Raw genomic sequence first — 16,176 nt, forward strand, 5'->3', positions numbered from 1 at the left:
CCTTTCATGGGAGGCCGGCTACAAGCATGGTGGGAAAACATGTCGAGCGGTGCCTCGTATCGTCCTTCGGATCCGAGGGAGGCGGGGCGAGTGATGCCGTAGCACCACCCGTCATAAATACGCGGCAAAGCAATGGCTGTCTTCCCTACCCATAATCCCCTATTCAGCTGGAACTGCTGTGTTTCCCAGAACATTTCCAGCTGACTGGGACATCATGGGTAGGGAAGATAGCCATTGCTCTGCTGCTGACAAGCAGCCCTGAAGGCTGAAGCGGCTTGGTGAGATGCTAGAGCAGTTGGGTGGACTGTCACATCCCGCCCCGGCCGCCCCCTGACGGTCCCCACCGTGATGGTTCCCCCCACCCTGACAGCTCCCGCTGGCTACCCCTGCCCTAATGGCTCCCGTCAGTCGTCCCTGCCCGGAGGGGGTCATGGAGGGAGAGGGATGAGTGAGTGGGAGAGAGAGGGGAGATGGGTAACGGCCGGACAGTGTCATTGTGACATCATCAGCCTGCCCCTAACCAGCCACTTACAGCGGCTGTATATTCATGCAATATGGTGGATCGCAGCGCTCTGCCGATGATCCTTCCCCGAGAAGGATTGCAGTTGGCGCCTTGGAGCCGACCATGGTACATTCATGGAGCTAAGTCTCCTGACATAAGGGCGGCCTAATTTTGCTCTAGATATGGTTAATCACAATTGAGAATTACCACATTTTATTTCTTGCTTTCCTAATATTTTGGTTTGCTCTCAGTGGGAAGTACTTCCTAATTTAAGAGAGCCTTGCTCTTCCACACTGATCGATCCATCCTTTGCAAATTAAATGGCAAACAATTGAACCATCAACAACCCCATCACAAAGGTTCTACGTCATGTAAATGAGATGAGATTGGCTGCCGCGCCCAGATATAATGTAAAATAGACCTGTGACATTCCAACACAAGTTTCCAGGGTTTGGCTTACAGTGACGGACAGGAATGGTGAATCATGTTTGGAAGTTGCAGTCGGACAGGAGCGGGTTGTGCATTCCAGATGCTCTACCTGACTGCATTGGGCAGGTCTGACCCCACGACAACAGGCCTGGTTCAATTCAGATTTTAGGGGAAAGTATAAAAGAGAAAGGCAGTGTCTGCATTCTCAATCAAAGGAGGTTTGTGTTTTGATAGCACACTGAGTGCCATTTTTTAGAGCATTTTCCAGGTGAATGAGTGTTAGTTAACGTTGAAATTAGTGAGTATTATACTTGTTTTTTCTCAGCCTGCCCCTTCTCTCCCAACAACCTTGTATATGATAGGCTGGCTCCTGGTTTCTTCTTGCCCATGATCCAACCAATGACAGGTTTTTTTTTTCTCTGCATCTTGATCCCAGGCTTGATGGTCCAAGCAAGAGCAATGAAGTCCAGCTCCTGCATACCACAAAGCCCATGGGCAACACTGATAACCTCCTCTCACTTCGTGGTAAACTCCAGAGGGCCACTGAGCCTGATGACACTTCACTTTCTAAAGGTTGCCCCCTGGCAGATCTACACTGTACAGTTATTGACACAACCCCCATCCTATTTGGTGACTTTTACTCTAGATGCTCAATGCACTTGGAAAGCTAATAGCTGCAGGATACTAAAATAAACCACCCATCGGTGAGGAGGAGTATTGACCAGGGATAAGGAGGGAAACATAGCCATATCCCAAAAGCATTTACCAACAAAATCATCTGGGAGCGTAATCCTCAGGAACTCCCGTTAAGTTTCTCAGTTTGAGGGCCACATCAACTGTCTTGACAAAAACATCAATCATTTTCCGCATCTCAGGGGTATAGGGGTCATATTCCAATTTTCTCAGGCCAGAGCGTTTGAAGTTCCCATCCTTTTGACTTTCCACGCAGAGAAGTCTGTCATCAGAAACAGTGAGGCCCAGGATGGACACCATTTTTTTTAGCTGGTTGAAAAGATCATGCTTCAAATCTTCATAGTGAACCACCAGGACCTCCTTGCCAAACTTCAACCAGTCAAGAGTGTGGGACGCCCACCAAGGCGCGTAATTCCTCACAAACTCAGGCCATTCTGTGGAACAAAGAGAAACATCAAAATATGAAATGTTAAAACCACCTCACTGAACACATACACTCTGGTCGTAGGTTTAAACATAAACTTCCTGCGGCCAACCTTTCCCATGGTGACATGGCTGTCTCAGCCTCATCTATTGTCACGGCAAGGCCAAATGTAAATTTTAAGATCAACAATCATAGTCAATCTTAAACCCAACAGCATAAACATTTATTTTTCTAATTTTAGGATTCCCCCCCCCCCACAACCAATTCTGTTTCCATCTCTTCTTCATCTACTCTTGTACTTAATTTTCCCTCTCTCTAACTCCTCTTCCCCCCCCCCCCCCCCCCCCAAATGGCCTGTTTCTTCTTCTCTGCCTCACACGCCTTCTGTTCTATGACCGCTGGGATTCTGAAGAATGCACATTCTCCCCACGTCTGCATGGGTTTCCTCCCACGTTCCAGACGTACAGGGTTTGTAGGTTAATTGGTTATGTGTGTGTATTTGGGCACATAGACATGTGGGCTAGAAGGGCCTGTTACCATGCTGCATCTCGAAATTTAAAATGTAAAAACATGTTATACTCCTCTTGGACACCTCAAACCTAATGGAGTGAACATGGACTTGTCCAATTTTAGGTATCCACCACCTCCATCTATTTCCATTAGTCCTGTCGTCAGCCCACAGGACCAAGCATTCAACACAAACTCACCCTGGCCCTGGTGGCCCACAGGACTGAGCTTCTGTCATAAACTCTCTCCCTTGTCCGTCTCACCCTCCCCATTCCCTCTCTGACTGCCCCAACTCTTCCTTGGATCCTTCCTATCCTCCACCTCCTGATCCACCAAATCCTCCTCCTCCTCCCGACAAACTCCACCCACTGACATTCCCCTGCCTGCTCTTCACCAGCCCCTCCAACCCTCTCCTCTCAGAGACAGAATGGTCTATCCTCAGTAGAGGCTTCACCTTCATCACCCATCACCCACACCTCAGCGGATTCCACGCATGCCATGATGGTGAACTCTTCTACCTTCAGCTCTGTCTCCATGTCCACTTCCACAACCAGAATTCTCCATCACACCCCCCCCCCCCCCCGCCCCCACACACACACATAGACCGCTTCTCCCACTTTAAACATTCTTACATTCTTCCTCCTCCTGGACACCTCGTTCTGGATTTCTTCTCTGGACCTTTATATTTCCAAATGCTTCCAAGGACATCAACCTTTTGATTTCACCACTCCCCTCACTCATTCCAATTTCAGCCCCTCGAAACGCTTTGACCTCCATTCTCTTCACACTAATCGCAATCTCACCATCTAACTGGCACAAAAGGGTAGCGCTGTTGTGGTCTGGGGCACTGACTTCCATTTGACTGAAGTCAGATGACAACTCTCAAATACCTCCTCTCAATTGCCCTTCCAAAAGAACCCGACCAAAATCATCAACCCACTATCCCATGCATTATCTCTGAACTAATTACCTCTGATCAACTTCCTCATCTAGCCACTAACCTCATTGTGTCCCAACCTCTCAATGCCCAGTTCTACCTCCTATCCAACATCCACAAATTCAACTGTCCTGGCAGATCCATTATTTCCACGTGCTCCTGCCCCACTAAACTGGTCTTCCCTTATCACGACTCTGATTTGCCCCACCCCCCGCATCACTCACCCACCCTGGTCCAGACCCTCCCCACCTACATCCAGGATACCTCACATGCCCTCCATCATTTCAACAACTTCGAGCTCCCTGAACTTCACGACCTCATCTTCACCATGGACATCCAATCACTATACACCTCCATCCCTGTACCGATGACCTTAAAGCCTTTCATTTCTTTCTCAACAAAAGACCCAACCTGTACCCTTCCACCACCACTCTCCTCCAGCTGGCAGACTTATCCTCATCCTCAATAATACCTCCTTTTACTCATCCCACTTTCTCCAGGTCAAAGTGGTAGCCATGGGTACCTGCACGAGTCCCAGCTTTACTTGCCTTTTTGTTGGCTGCGTGGAGCAATCCTTGCTTCGAGCTCACACAGGCAAAACCCCTCAACTTTTTCCTCCACTACATCGATGACTACTTTGGTGCTGCCTCATGTACCCATGATCTGCTCATTGACTTCATGCACTTTTCAGCCAACTTCCACCCCAACATCAAATTCACTTGGTCCATCTCTAGCAACATTGTGCCCTTTCTTGATCTCTCTGTCTACATCTTGGGAGTTCAACTCTCAATAGACATCTTCTACAATCTCATCAACTCCTACAGCTACCTCAACTAAACTTCTTAACCCCCTAACTTCTGTGAAGATTCTATTCCCTTCTTTCATTTCCTCCATCTCCATCGCATACGATGAGGTCTTGCATGCCAGATCATCAAAGATGACCTCCTTCAAGAAATGTGGCTTCCCCTCTCCCACCATCAACTTGATCCTCACCCACATATTCTCCATTACCCACACATCTGCCCTGGCCCCCTCCACTCCCACGTGCACCAAGGACAAAGCTTTTCTTGTCCTCTCTTACCACCTCACCAGCCTCCGCATCCAACACATCATCCTGTATTTCTTACATCTACTATGTAAACCCACCACTTGACATCTTCCCCTCTCCACCTTCTATAGGGACTGCTCCTTCCATAGGGACTGCTGCCTCCATGACTCACTTGTCCACTCATCCTTCCTCACCAATCACCTCCTTGGTACTTACCACTGTGACCACAGGTGGTGCTGCACTTGCATCCACACCTCCTCCCTCCCTCCCTCACCACCATTCAGGGCCCCAAACAGTTAATCCACGTGAATCTGCAGGGATCATCTACTGCATCCACTGCTCCCTTTTGTGGACTCCTCTACATCAGAGAGACTGGATGCAGACTGGGAGATTGCTTCATTGAGCACGTAGGTTCCGTCCACCACAATAGTAGGGATCTCCTGTTGGCCACCCAATTTAATTCCACTCCCTTGCCTATGTCTGTCCATGGTCTCATGCACTGCCAGACTGAGAGCATCCGCAAATTGGAAAAAACATCATCTCCTATTCCTTCTGGCCTCCCTCCAACTGGAGGACATCAACATAGTCTTCTCAGGGTTTTTGTTAGCACTTCCCCACCCCAATCTTACACTGTCTCCGTCCTCTAGCTCTCTCTCTCTCTATCTCCTTTTCCTTTTGCCTCCTTTCCCACAGCTCTGCTTCCACAAAGCCTAAAACAACTCCCCTCCCCCAGTCACTTCTCACCTTTCCTCTCTCCTGTGTCCCAATTAATTAAATTTGTCCTTTGGCCTGTGCTCCTCCTGCCCATTCTTCCCTTCTTCCCAGCCTTTTAATTCAGAAACCTGCCTGTTTTTAACTCGTACCTTGAAGAAGGGCTCAGGCCCGAAACTCTGTGTTTTTACTACAATCACAGTGTTTGCAGACTTTCATGTTTAATTCCATTGTTTCCATCTCTTCTTTACCGACTCCTTACTTTTTTCCCCTTTATCTAATATTTTTCTTAGTTCTAAAGTCATAGAGTTCAGAGACATCAATGAGTTGTCCAAACTACTCAGTGCACTGCAATTGCCTGGTGTAACTCTCCCATTGCCAACTTGGTGAATGAAACCAGCTAAGAGAGTCCAGGTGAGGCTCTGTCACATGAAGGAGAGGGCACAATGAGCTCCCCCCATGGAAATGATAGATGGCTGAGCTACCTCCCTAGTTTAGCTGGATGGTAATGTCCTCAAATATCTTTGAATGTTTCTGAACTGCATCAAATCACTGATGCAGATATGATGGGCTGAATATTCTCCTTAGGGGTGGATGTTTTCTACATTTCTGGAAAGATTGGTGATTTAAACTTAGCTTAATCATTTTCATAATTCTCCACTTCATTTAAATGAATGAACACGGAAACTGTTTTATTCTAACCTGGCAGAGGCTGTGAGTGATAAGGAATTGCCATCTTTACTGTTCCATGGTCAGAATGACATCATGTGGTCAAGTGTATAACATTGTTAGAGTTCAAGCGCCATGAGGTAATGTTGCAGCTCAATAAAACTATGGTTAGACCACACAGAATATTGTGTTCCATTCTGGTCACCTCATTACAGGAAGGATGTAGAAGCTTTAGAGAGGGTGGAGATGAGATTTACCAAGATGTTGCCTGGATTGGGGAATGTGTCTTATGAAGCAAGGTTGCCAAAGCTAGGGCTTTTCTCTTTGAAACGACGAAGGATCAGAGGTGACTCAATAGAGATATACAAGGTTATGAGGGGCATAGAAAAGGTGGGCAGCTACCACCTATTTCACAGAGTGACAATAGCAAATACCAGAGGTTATCTGTTTAAGGTGAGTGCAAGTAAGTTTAGGGGAGGAGTCAGAGGTACACAGAGAGTGGTGGGTTCCTGGCATGCAATGCCAGGGTGGAGGTGGAAAATGGTATAATAGGACATTCAAAACACTCTTAGATAGGCACATGGGTGTAAGAGGCTCAGAGGGCTATGTGCGTGAGGTATGGAAGGATTAGATTATTATAGAGTAGGTTTACATAGGTCGGCACATTGTGGGCTGAGGGCCTGTACTGTGCTGTCATGTTCCATTGAGGACATTTTGGAGATTGACAGGCAAATGGTTGGCAGGACATGCTAGTTTCTACGTTCATGAGCGCAAACAAGAGAACTCCGAATTTTCAGTCATTCCCCACAACGTGCATGCCAATAGGCTATGGTCAATGTTCAGATTGCTATCACTTGCTACCCAGTATTTCACAGAATGACCATGGAGTAAGCACATGATTGATCATTGATGGCTTATCTTGTGTTCATGTTTTGATCTTTGACAGACCTTGGGTCTGATCCATGTATGGATCTGTGTTTGCAGATGTGCACTCAGTGGAATTGGAACAAAGGTTGAAACTTCCTAAAGGACAATGCTCCATCTCTACCTTTTGCGTGTGTTAAGCTCTAATATATTGGAGGCAAGGAAAGCTGTTTCGAAGGTCAGATCAAAATAAAGGAAGAACTATTTTTTAAATGAAAGCCAGAGACAAACAAATGAACATCTAACAACTCTGTTTTTGAAAATATGAATAAAAATGGCCACAAAAGATGGATATAATTGCACTATTTGTTCCTCAAATGTAGGTTTGGAAGGGATAGTGTGAGATACAGTCTTTGCTACCATGGATATGGATAATGAAAATAAGCAGAGGTCTGTCTTATTTGATTTGGAGGAACCCCTGAAAATGGTTTAATGAGAAATGTGCTGAGCCCAGAAAAAAAATTGTTAAAACATTGTTAATAAAAAGGAATGGAGATGAGATTATGATAAGGGTTTATGATCATATCAGTAACTTCAATGTACAAATGTCCTGAAATTCCTCTTGCTTGCTGCAGCAACACAAGTATGCAATATACATGAGTAATAAGTGTTAACTACTACCGGAGAGAGAAAAAAAGGTAATAAGTATAAAAGAAAGGAAAAATATTCACTGTGTTAAAAAAATGTCATGTTACAGTAGTGCAGAGAGATGTGGTGTTGTATTCTGGAAAGGGTAGTACACGATGGTTTTATGAGCTTGATAGCTATTGAGAGAAAAAAACTGTTTTAGAATGAAGAGTTCAGGCTTCTGTAACTTCTGTCTGAAGATAGCAGATAGAAGAGATGGCAACCAGGGTGACGGGGATCGTTTATAGTGTCGACTACTTTCTTGAGGTTATGTTGACTTGAATTAAAGCCAAGCAAGATCATGGGAAGGTTTGTTTGATTCATAGTTCAGAAAACCAATGAAAAAGAGGCCAACAAAATCTCTGGATTAATGAAATTGTCAAATAATTCAAAGGTAATTATGACAACACATTCCCTCAGGTGCAAAGGAATAGGAGAGTGTGCAGAATCAATGATGACCAGATTCATACGTGTTTGCTATCAGAGATGAATCTGATCTTTGAGCATGTGCGGAAACCTGTCAAAGCAGTGGAATTGGCAATTAAAACTCATGTAGGATGTGCAAATGATGTCAGCTGTTCCGTGTAACAGCAAGCACAGCAGCAATTCACAGGATTCCAAAGCAAAAGAGCCGCCATTTTACAAAGGGGACACTAAGCTGTTACCACTTTGGAAAAAATGGTGATTTAAACATCCCTTTGTCGCTTGCAAGTGCTCCACTTCATATGCTGTCTGAGTACAGGCCACCTTCGGTGTAAAGATAAGGTGATGGGGGTGAGGGCAGAGGGCAAGAAGAAGAGCTCTCTGATAGGAGAACAAAGGGAAGTGGGGTGGGGGGGGGGAGTTGGAGGAAAGGAGGCAGAGGGAAAGAAATAGAGAAAGGCTGTTAAAATGGGATGAGCTTAAGCCAATATCTTGGTCTGCATGGGCAAAGGTCTTTTTCTATGGAACAAAATCTTTACGCAATTACAGTGCCAGCGACCTGTGTTCAAATCCACTGCTGTGTATAATGAGTTTGTACTTTCTCCTCTTGACCTGCGTGGGTTTCCTTTGGGTGTTCCGGCTTCTTCCCACCCTCCAAAAACTTACTGCGATGGTAGGCTGATTCAGTGTGATTGAACAGCATGGGTTTCATGGGCCGGAAGGGCCTTCTCCCATGCTGTATAGTTAAAATAAAATAAAACACAAACAGTATTAAAAGTGACCATTTCCTCTTCTCTGGACCGAAATTTGCACACCAGCCAGTGAATACTTCTCAACCCTGCACTAGAGCTGACTGGCCCACAGTGGGCTGGGACAGTGCTCCTAGTCAGATGCACCGAGCAGATGCCTGATTAAGCAGCTATCTGTAGCCAAGTCCCCACTGAATCATCGGAGACAGAAGCTGTTTCATTAAGCAGATACAGGGCAATTCACCTTGTGTAATCACAGCACATAAAGCTTTGCTTTACAATGGCCCTGAGGAGATCATAAAACTAATACCACGGAACAGTGTGACAATTTTACAGACACTTCAGTCATGTCAAAGGCAACAGCTGGAGCTGTAAGACAAAGCAGTAGCCTTAGTCAACACTATAATTTTATTAGAATATATGTACTGGAATATTTTGCCCTTGATTTGCAATAGAATTTTAAGAACAATTAAAAATTGCTTAACTCTACCTTAAACTAATCAATTGTATAGTTTTCTTCTCAGCTTGGAACCTCATGATACAACATTATATGATATGAGAGTTAATTATCCTATACCCAAGTACAGTATATGGATGTATCAAAATTCTTACATGCTCCAGCCACAAAAGATACCAACTACCATGGGATAAATTACCACAGGAAGAACAGCAATAGGAGCAGGAGTCGCCCATCCAGCCCATTGAGGTGCTCCGCCATTCAATAAGATCAGGCTGATCTGACAGTGTACTCAGGTCCATCTACTTGCCTTTTCCCTGTAATCCTTAATCCTCAAACTGCGCAAAAGTCTAGCTGTGCCTTCACTAAATTTAACGAGGCAGCCTCTACTACTTTCTTGGGCAGAATTCCACAGATTCACTCCTCTCTGGGATAACTAGTTCCTCCTTATCTCCATCTAGACTCCTCTGAATATTGACAGTTCTCTCCTTCCCTGGCTCCATCTTTTTATAAGAAGCCCTCTCATCTGAATTCCAGTGAGTACAGTCCCAGATGATTCAATATCTCCTTGTAGGCTAACTGTGCTAAACCTCCTCTGCTCCACTTCCAAAGCCACAGCGCACCATTATACCTAAAAAGAGATAATAAATATAAAATGAGAGATAAATAAATATCCATGGCTGCAACCTTCCAACTCTTTGTTGCCTGTCTTACCTCAAGGTTGGAATGCCAATGGCCACTTTCTCTCTGCGCTCCGATTTTCTTTGGCCTAGCAAATGTTACCAAGTTTGTGCAACCTAGCTTTAATGCTGCAGCTCCGGTGAAAATCTGATGTCATTGTCAAATTCCAGTACTCACTGGGTTTGGCATAGCATTAGACAAACCACATTCTTAGGTGGTGTGGGACTGGAGATGGGGTGGCTGGGAAAGAAATCTCACTTGAATGAGAAAATAGTTGGCATGGAAAACTGCTTTGACTCTGTAGTTAAGAAAGCAGGTCACATGGCTCTCATAAATTAGGATGTGTCTTTGAATTAGAAATATAAATCTAACCATCTTTTAGATCTCAACAGCAAGGGCAGTAAAGTGGCATCAAAATCTTACAATGGGAAATGTGTCCTTTTGCCAACACTTAATTTGCAAATTCAACACATTAAAAAAAATCAACAGGCTGGAAGGCTCATTGTCTCTGATTCATCTCAGTTCTGTGTGGAATACCTTTCATTTAATTGCTTCTGTGTTGCAGCTACATTCCCTGCTGACATGCCAAACATAATGTAAATGTAAGCTTTACCAGGTGGCCGTTAGCACTGAAGCAGCCCCATTTAAGCTTGGTGTACTCTACAAAAAAGAAATCTGTAAATGCAAGCTGAAAAACAATAATTTTAACAAGCCACACAGCCTCTCTTCTTTCATTCTGACAAAGGTTTTCTGAGGGCACACAATTCTGACAGACTTAACTTTCAAAGCACTTCTCCCCACATTGAGTGAAAAGAGTAAAGAAGCCATATTGCAGCTACTTCTGACTTTGGGAAGACCACACTATCAATATTGTGAGCAATTCTGGCCACCTCAATGCAGGAGGCTTTGGAATGGAGATTACCAGGATGTTGACTGGATTAGAGGGTATGAGCTATAAGGAGGGGTTAAACAAGCCTGAGGTGCTTTCTTTGAAGCATCAGAGGCTGAGGGAAGAACAGGCAGAAATTTATGATTAGGAATAGTTAGGGTAGACAGTCAGGATCCTTTCCCCAGGGAATGTCAAAATGTCAAACATTAGGCGTCATGCATTTAAGGAGTGAGGGGGAAAGTTTGAGGGAGATGGGCAGGGCAAGTTTTTAACAGTGAGTGCTAGGTCTATGGGATGGTCTGCAGATAGCCTTTGAGGCTAGAGAGGCTCATGATTGTGCAGAGAATAGAGGGGTGTGGATCATTGCTGGCAGAAGAGATTTAGTTTAATTCACACAGACATGTAGGCCTATGTCTATGGTAAACTATTCTGTGCCTTCCTTTCCTTCTTACTGTTTTCACTCTAGGCACTATCCTCCTGATGAGCTTTGACTTTTGAAGTTAAGGCCCAAACAACCATGTTAAGTGTAAATGGACAACTACTCTTTGTTCCTCCCTCTGGATCATGCCTACAGGTCACTTGTCACTGGTAAGGCGTGCTCAGTTTACATAAGAACATTGGAAATAGGAGCAGGAGTGGGACCCTTGAGCCTGCCCTGCCATTCAATGAGATCGAGACTGATCTGGCAATGGACTCAACTCCATTCACCTGCCGTTCCTCCATATCCCTTAGGTGTGTTACTTGTTGTTGTAGATTTGGCATCCCGGAGTCCATAGGTTACATGCGTTCTGTTTCTTCAAGTTCGCACGTGCTATTCACTTTGGTTGTTGGTGCATGTGCGGGGGTTTGAGAGTTAATAGCCGGCGTTGACTGGTATGATGAGATAGAGATGAGGAGGGTGAGTAGAGCTCTAATATTTTCTGTTCACTGTTATCACATACAATAAAATTACGATATTACCATTGATGATACCACAGTCGTTATCAAGTTTCATACAAAACCATGTCACATTATGAGTCCTTTTGTGATCATTTATAAACAGTTTAAAATGCATCTGGACTTTGCTATGAATTTCTTCTTTGGCTTCAGGAAGAGAGGCCTTTTCATGGATAGATCTAAGTCAACAGAAAATAGCTGCATATATGACAGAACTACATGGAGGCCTTGAAGCAGAGATTTGGATTGAATGGACATTGTTGGAACATTTGGACTGTTTCCCTTCCTCGGTTTGGAGCAATACCGAAAACAATTTGGTGCCCATGTTGGAAATACCAAGTGCAGGCTGCTGACAGCAATCCACCTCCATTGGTTTGAGCTTCGGTCACAGAGGGGTCTAGGGATTCTAACCCTAGGGCAAAATGTCCTATATACACGCTGGTGGAGTCATTTGCCGAGAACCACTGCTGCTGCGGTGGAAACTCCCTCGTGCATCACAGCCATCAGAAGCGGTAGGCTTACGTTTATGGATTTTTTCTGTGTATTTGTTGTAAGTTTGAACAGACATTGGATGTGCTGCCACTTGTCCATTGGGGACTATTGATTTTGGGTTTGGGTTGTGTGGCCTTGGTGCTCGAGCTCAGTGGAAGGTTGGAGGGAGACGTGCAAAATGGCTGCAGCCACTTCTGCCAGCAGCACTGCTAAGGTGCGATGAATCACACAGACTTGTGGGTCAAAGATCTCAAATCAGAACTGAAGCGGCGTAACCTAGATATAAGTGGTGTCAGAAGCCTTCTCATTGCAAGGCTGAAACAGGCAATAGAAATAAGAAGAGATGGATTCAGGTGATGGGAATGAAGACCCTGTAAAACCACTGCAGAAGGCACCGACTGAATTTGAAGGCAGCAACTTGGAAATGGTTGAAGGTGTGTCACCAAATGGTGGTGAAGAGGATGAAAATGCAAAGGATCTGCAATACAGACTGGAGAAAGTCAAATATTAAGGCAACATCCGACATGCAGGACAAAATACAACCAGGTGATAGGGTGTCAAATGTTGGAAGCAGGAGAAGCAAATGAAGTTCTTCTGGATCAAGCTCCAGAGTTTCTAGTGCAACATCTGCACGTTTAAAAGCTGAGGCTGAAGAGCCTGCTCTTATTGTATGACAAAAATTGGCTTAAGGATAAATATGCCTTTGAAGAGCAGCTAAGGAGGGAAAAGGAGTATCTGGAGTTGGAAGCAAACATTGGCCAAACTGAAATGTACAAGCAACTTCAAAGGGATCTGGCATTCAAAGCGACTGAACTGAAGTGTCTGATGGTATGGAGTCATATTTTGAGAAAGGACAACAGGAAAAGAAATCGCTTAATGTTCCTTTTGTACCACAATTACAAGGCATGCATGCACATGGACAAATCCTCCCAAAGCATGGTGTTACCAGTCCACAAACACCAATAATAACAACTTCAGACAGAGCTGTAGCTCAAATCCAATCTTTCACCATAGCTCCCTCGACACTCCAGACAAGCATCAGAAATCCGGTGAATGTGCACATGTGACATCTCCAGCTGCGTTACCTGCTACAAACAACGATGAACAGATCAACATATTCCCAGTCATGGAAAGATAAATGAAATTGCAATCCAGCTACAGTGTCTCTCTTCCATACCCAAAAAGGAGATTCAAGTTTTTGATGGTGACCCACATCAGTACCAAGTGTTCATTAAATCTTTTGAACACAATATTGAAAGCAAGAATAAAAGCCTCTATTATCTGGAACAGTACACAATAGGACACCCAAGGGAGTTGCCTATATATGGCCCTGGACAGAGGATTCAGGAAGGCTAAGTCTTTACTACAGGAACATTTTGGCAATGAGCATAAAATTACTACAACTTAGTAGGCTCTTTCATGGTTGTCAATAAAACCAGATGATACAAAGGCTCTACAAGCATACATCCTCTTTCTAAGAGGATGTTGTAATGTCAAGGAAGATATCAACTACATGCATAAGCTTGACATGCCTGCTAATATGCTGGACATCATAAGGAAATTGCTCTACTGGCTGAGGGATACATGGAGAACTGTGGCCTATAATTTCCAAGAACAGCACAATGAAAGAGCTACCTTTAAGGATATGGTGGATTCCTTGAAAAGCAAATGAAGATTGCAGCAGATCCAATATTTGGAGATATCAAAGACACTCCAACAGGTAGCAAATATACAGGGAGGTCTAAGTCACAGCCTCATCCAAGAATAAAAAGAAGTACCTTTGCCACCCACTGTGACAGTTGCAGATAAGGAAAATGGAAAAGGAATGAAGGAAAAAGAAGAGTTCACCTGCTGGGAAGAGCTGTTTGTTCTGTGGAGGAACAAAGTGACAAAGTGGAGTATGTTTTGGCTCTCTGTTGTTGCAGGCTTCTGTTATTCTTTATTTTATATATTATATTTTAGAGAGTTACTGTGGGGAGTTGGAACAGGGAAAGGCACTCACAGAGTTCATAATAACATATTGAACAGACAACCTGGCACTTAAGCCAAAGCCATAAAACCAATGTTATTGTTCTCAATTCAAAGACTGAAACAATGAATGTTTACCAAGGAAGACATATGTTGAAACAGAAGGCCATCTGCCATATGACTCAGGCTTTTGGGAAACTTGAAGCTGAAAACCAGAATTTATCAAGCAAGCCATGTGATCAAAACACTTGAAAAAAACTGCTTTTTAGTTCATCAGAAAGTCATTTGGAGAGACAAAATTGAAGTGGCTTCAGGGAAGATGGTCACTTCTGCTGCTTCTCCTTGTCAAGGGAGAGCAGTGATATTGTGGCCATTGAAATGGTTATTTTTGATTGACCCATGTCTGGGTAAAGGAAACAGGATCAATCCTGCATTTAGATCGTGACCATTCTAATGGTCAATTTGTTTAATCCATGCCTGGGTTCATGGAAGTATTGCATTGTGGAAGTCATAGGTATATGAGCCAGAGGGAGGGTAGTGGGGGGTGGTTGGTTGGGGGGGGGAGCTGTCCTCCCAAATTTTTCAAACCATAAAGAAAAAAATATCAGACAGAGAAAGCATCTGATTTTCTCTTGGGGATCACTGAAATCCGCTGTTGTCCTCGACTCACTGCAGACTATCGCCAAATATATCTGATGTCCCAAGGAGTTACTGACTCTCCTGGATGTTACCATGACCAGCGCTACCATTAGGTGAACTAGGCAGCCACCTAGGGCACAGACCATGGGGGGGGGGGGGGGGGTTGCGGTCGCAGTCAAGGTTGGATAAGTTCAGCTCAAGTGAGGCAATGTACTCGCAGAGTGCCCTGACCAACATGCAGTGATCAGGTAAGGCTTAAATGTTTTGGGAGGAAGAGTAGCCCGGTGAGTGAGGGGCTTGGGAAGGTCAACGGGATAATGGCTCCCCGAATGAGGGGAATGAGGGGTGTAAAAGCCCTCACTCGGCCTTGGCCTCAATGGGTCAGTGCTGGGTCACTAGAGCCCAGTGCGTCCTTCCCTCTCTCCCTGGTCTCTGCTTCCCCCTCCCCCCAATGTGGTCTCTGATCTGCTCTCCAGTACCTGCTTCCTCCCATATCCACTCCCCACCTCGATCCCCGCTCCACCCCAGTCCCCACTTCTACCTCCCCAGTTCCCGCTTCTCCATCCCCAGTCCCCGTTCCCCCATTGCCATTCCTTCCTCCCTCCCTGGTATACACTCCCCCCCCGGTCCCCACATTTCCCTCCCCCCTTCGGTTCCCACTTCGCCATCCCCTGCCTGGTTCCTGGTCACAGTACAGACCCTGTGTAAAATTTTGGGCAAATCAACCCCTTAACTAAAGAGTCCCCATGTGCCAGTGGTGGAAGTCAGAAGTTTTGTAACCCCTATGCAAAGAAGAGGGGAATAGTGACAAATCATTGATATGAAGGAACATTCCTTCGAAAGCAACTTGACAAGAATTCGTGAATTTTGAGAAGCCTAATGACTCGATGTCTCACCTACTTCATAATTACTTCTGAACATCAGTTTAAAGATCCTGAGTTTCAACACAAGATTTCTAAGACTGAACTTTGAATTGACTTAATAGAATTGCGCCTAAGCTGTAATAGTTTGGATAATCCCCACACACACACACACACACACACACACACACACACACACACACACACACACACACACACACACACACACACACACTTGCGCATATTATTTGGGGTTAAGTTTAGATTTAAGTAAAATGTTATATTATTAATAGTTATTAATAAAAATTATTGTTTTATGATACCATTGTCCTGGTGAATTTCTATTGCTGCTGGTCTATGACATACACTGTATAAAGGAGACATCAGCAAAAACTGCAGGAAGCAACTGAGCTGCAATATATGTAGTTTAAAACATCCCAGAATGCTGCATATTCACCAAAGAAAGAAGGAAATGGAAAAGGAGCAAGCAGAGATAAAGGAAGTAGCTGAAAACAGTGCTGTAGCCTCTGTTCAGACAAGTGGTCTTAATGGAGCTGGTGATGATAACTGCAAGCTCTCAATAGTATCTGTACAAGTCAAGATCAGGAAGG

The 16,176-nt window shown here is 44.6% G+C and overlaps 1 protein-coding gene across 1 annotated transcript in view; it reads right to left on the reverse strand.

Annotated features, from left to right (window-relative positions):
* Positions 1-221: 221 nt before the first annotated feature.
* wscd2 (WSC domain containing 2) overlaps positions 222-16,176 on the reverse strand; it is a 332,148-nt gene continuing 316,193 nt past the window's right edge. Inside the window, exon 8 of the mRNA XM_069932664.1 lies at positions 222-2,058. Coding sequence (XP_069788765.1) covers positions 1,706-2,058 — 353 coding nt within the window. The 3' untranslated portion in view covers positions 222-1,705. The remainder of the gene's footprint in view (positions 2,059-16,176) is intronic.

This window comes from Narcine bancroftii, chromosome 4, assembly GCF_036971445.1.
Source record: "Narcine bancroftii isolate sNarBan1 chromosome 4, sNarBan1.hap1, whole genome shotgun sequence".
In the NCBI taxonomy this organism is placed as follows: Eukaryota; Metazoa; Chordata; class Chondrichthyes; order Torpediniformes; family Narcinidae; genus Narcine; species Narcine bancroftii.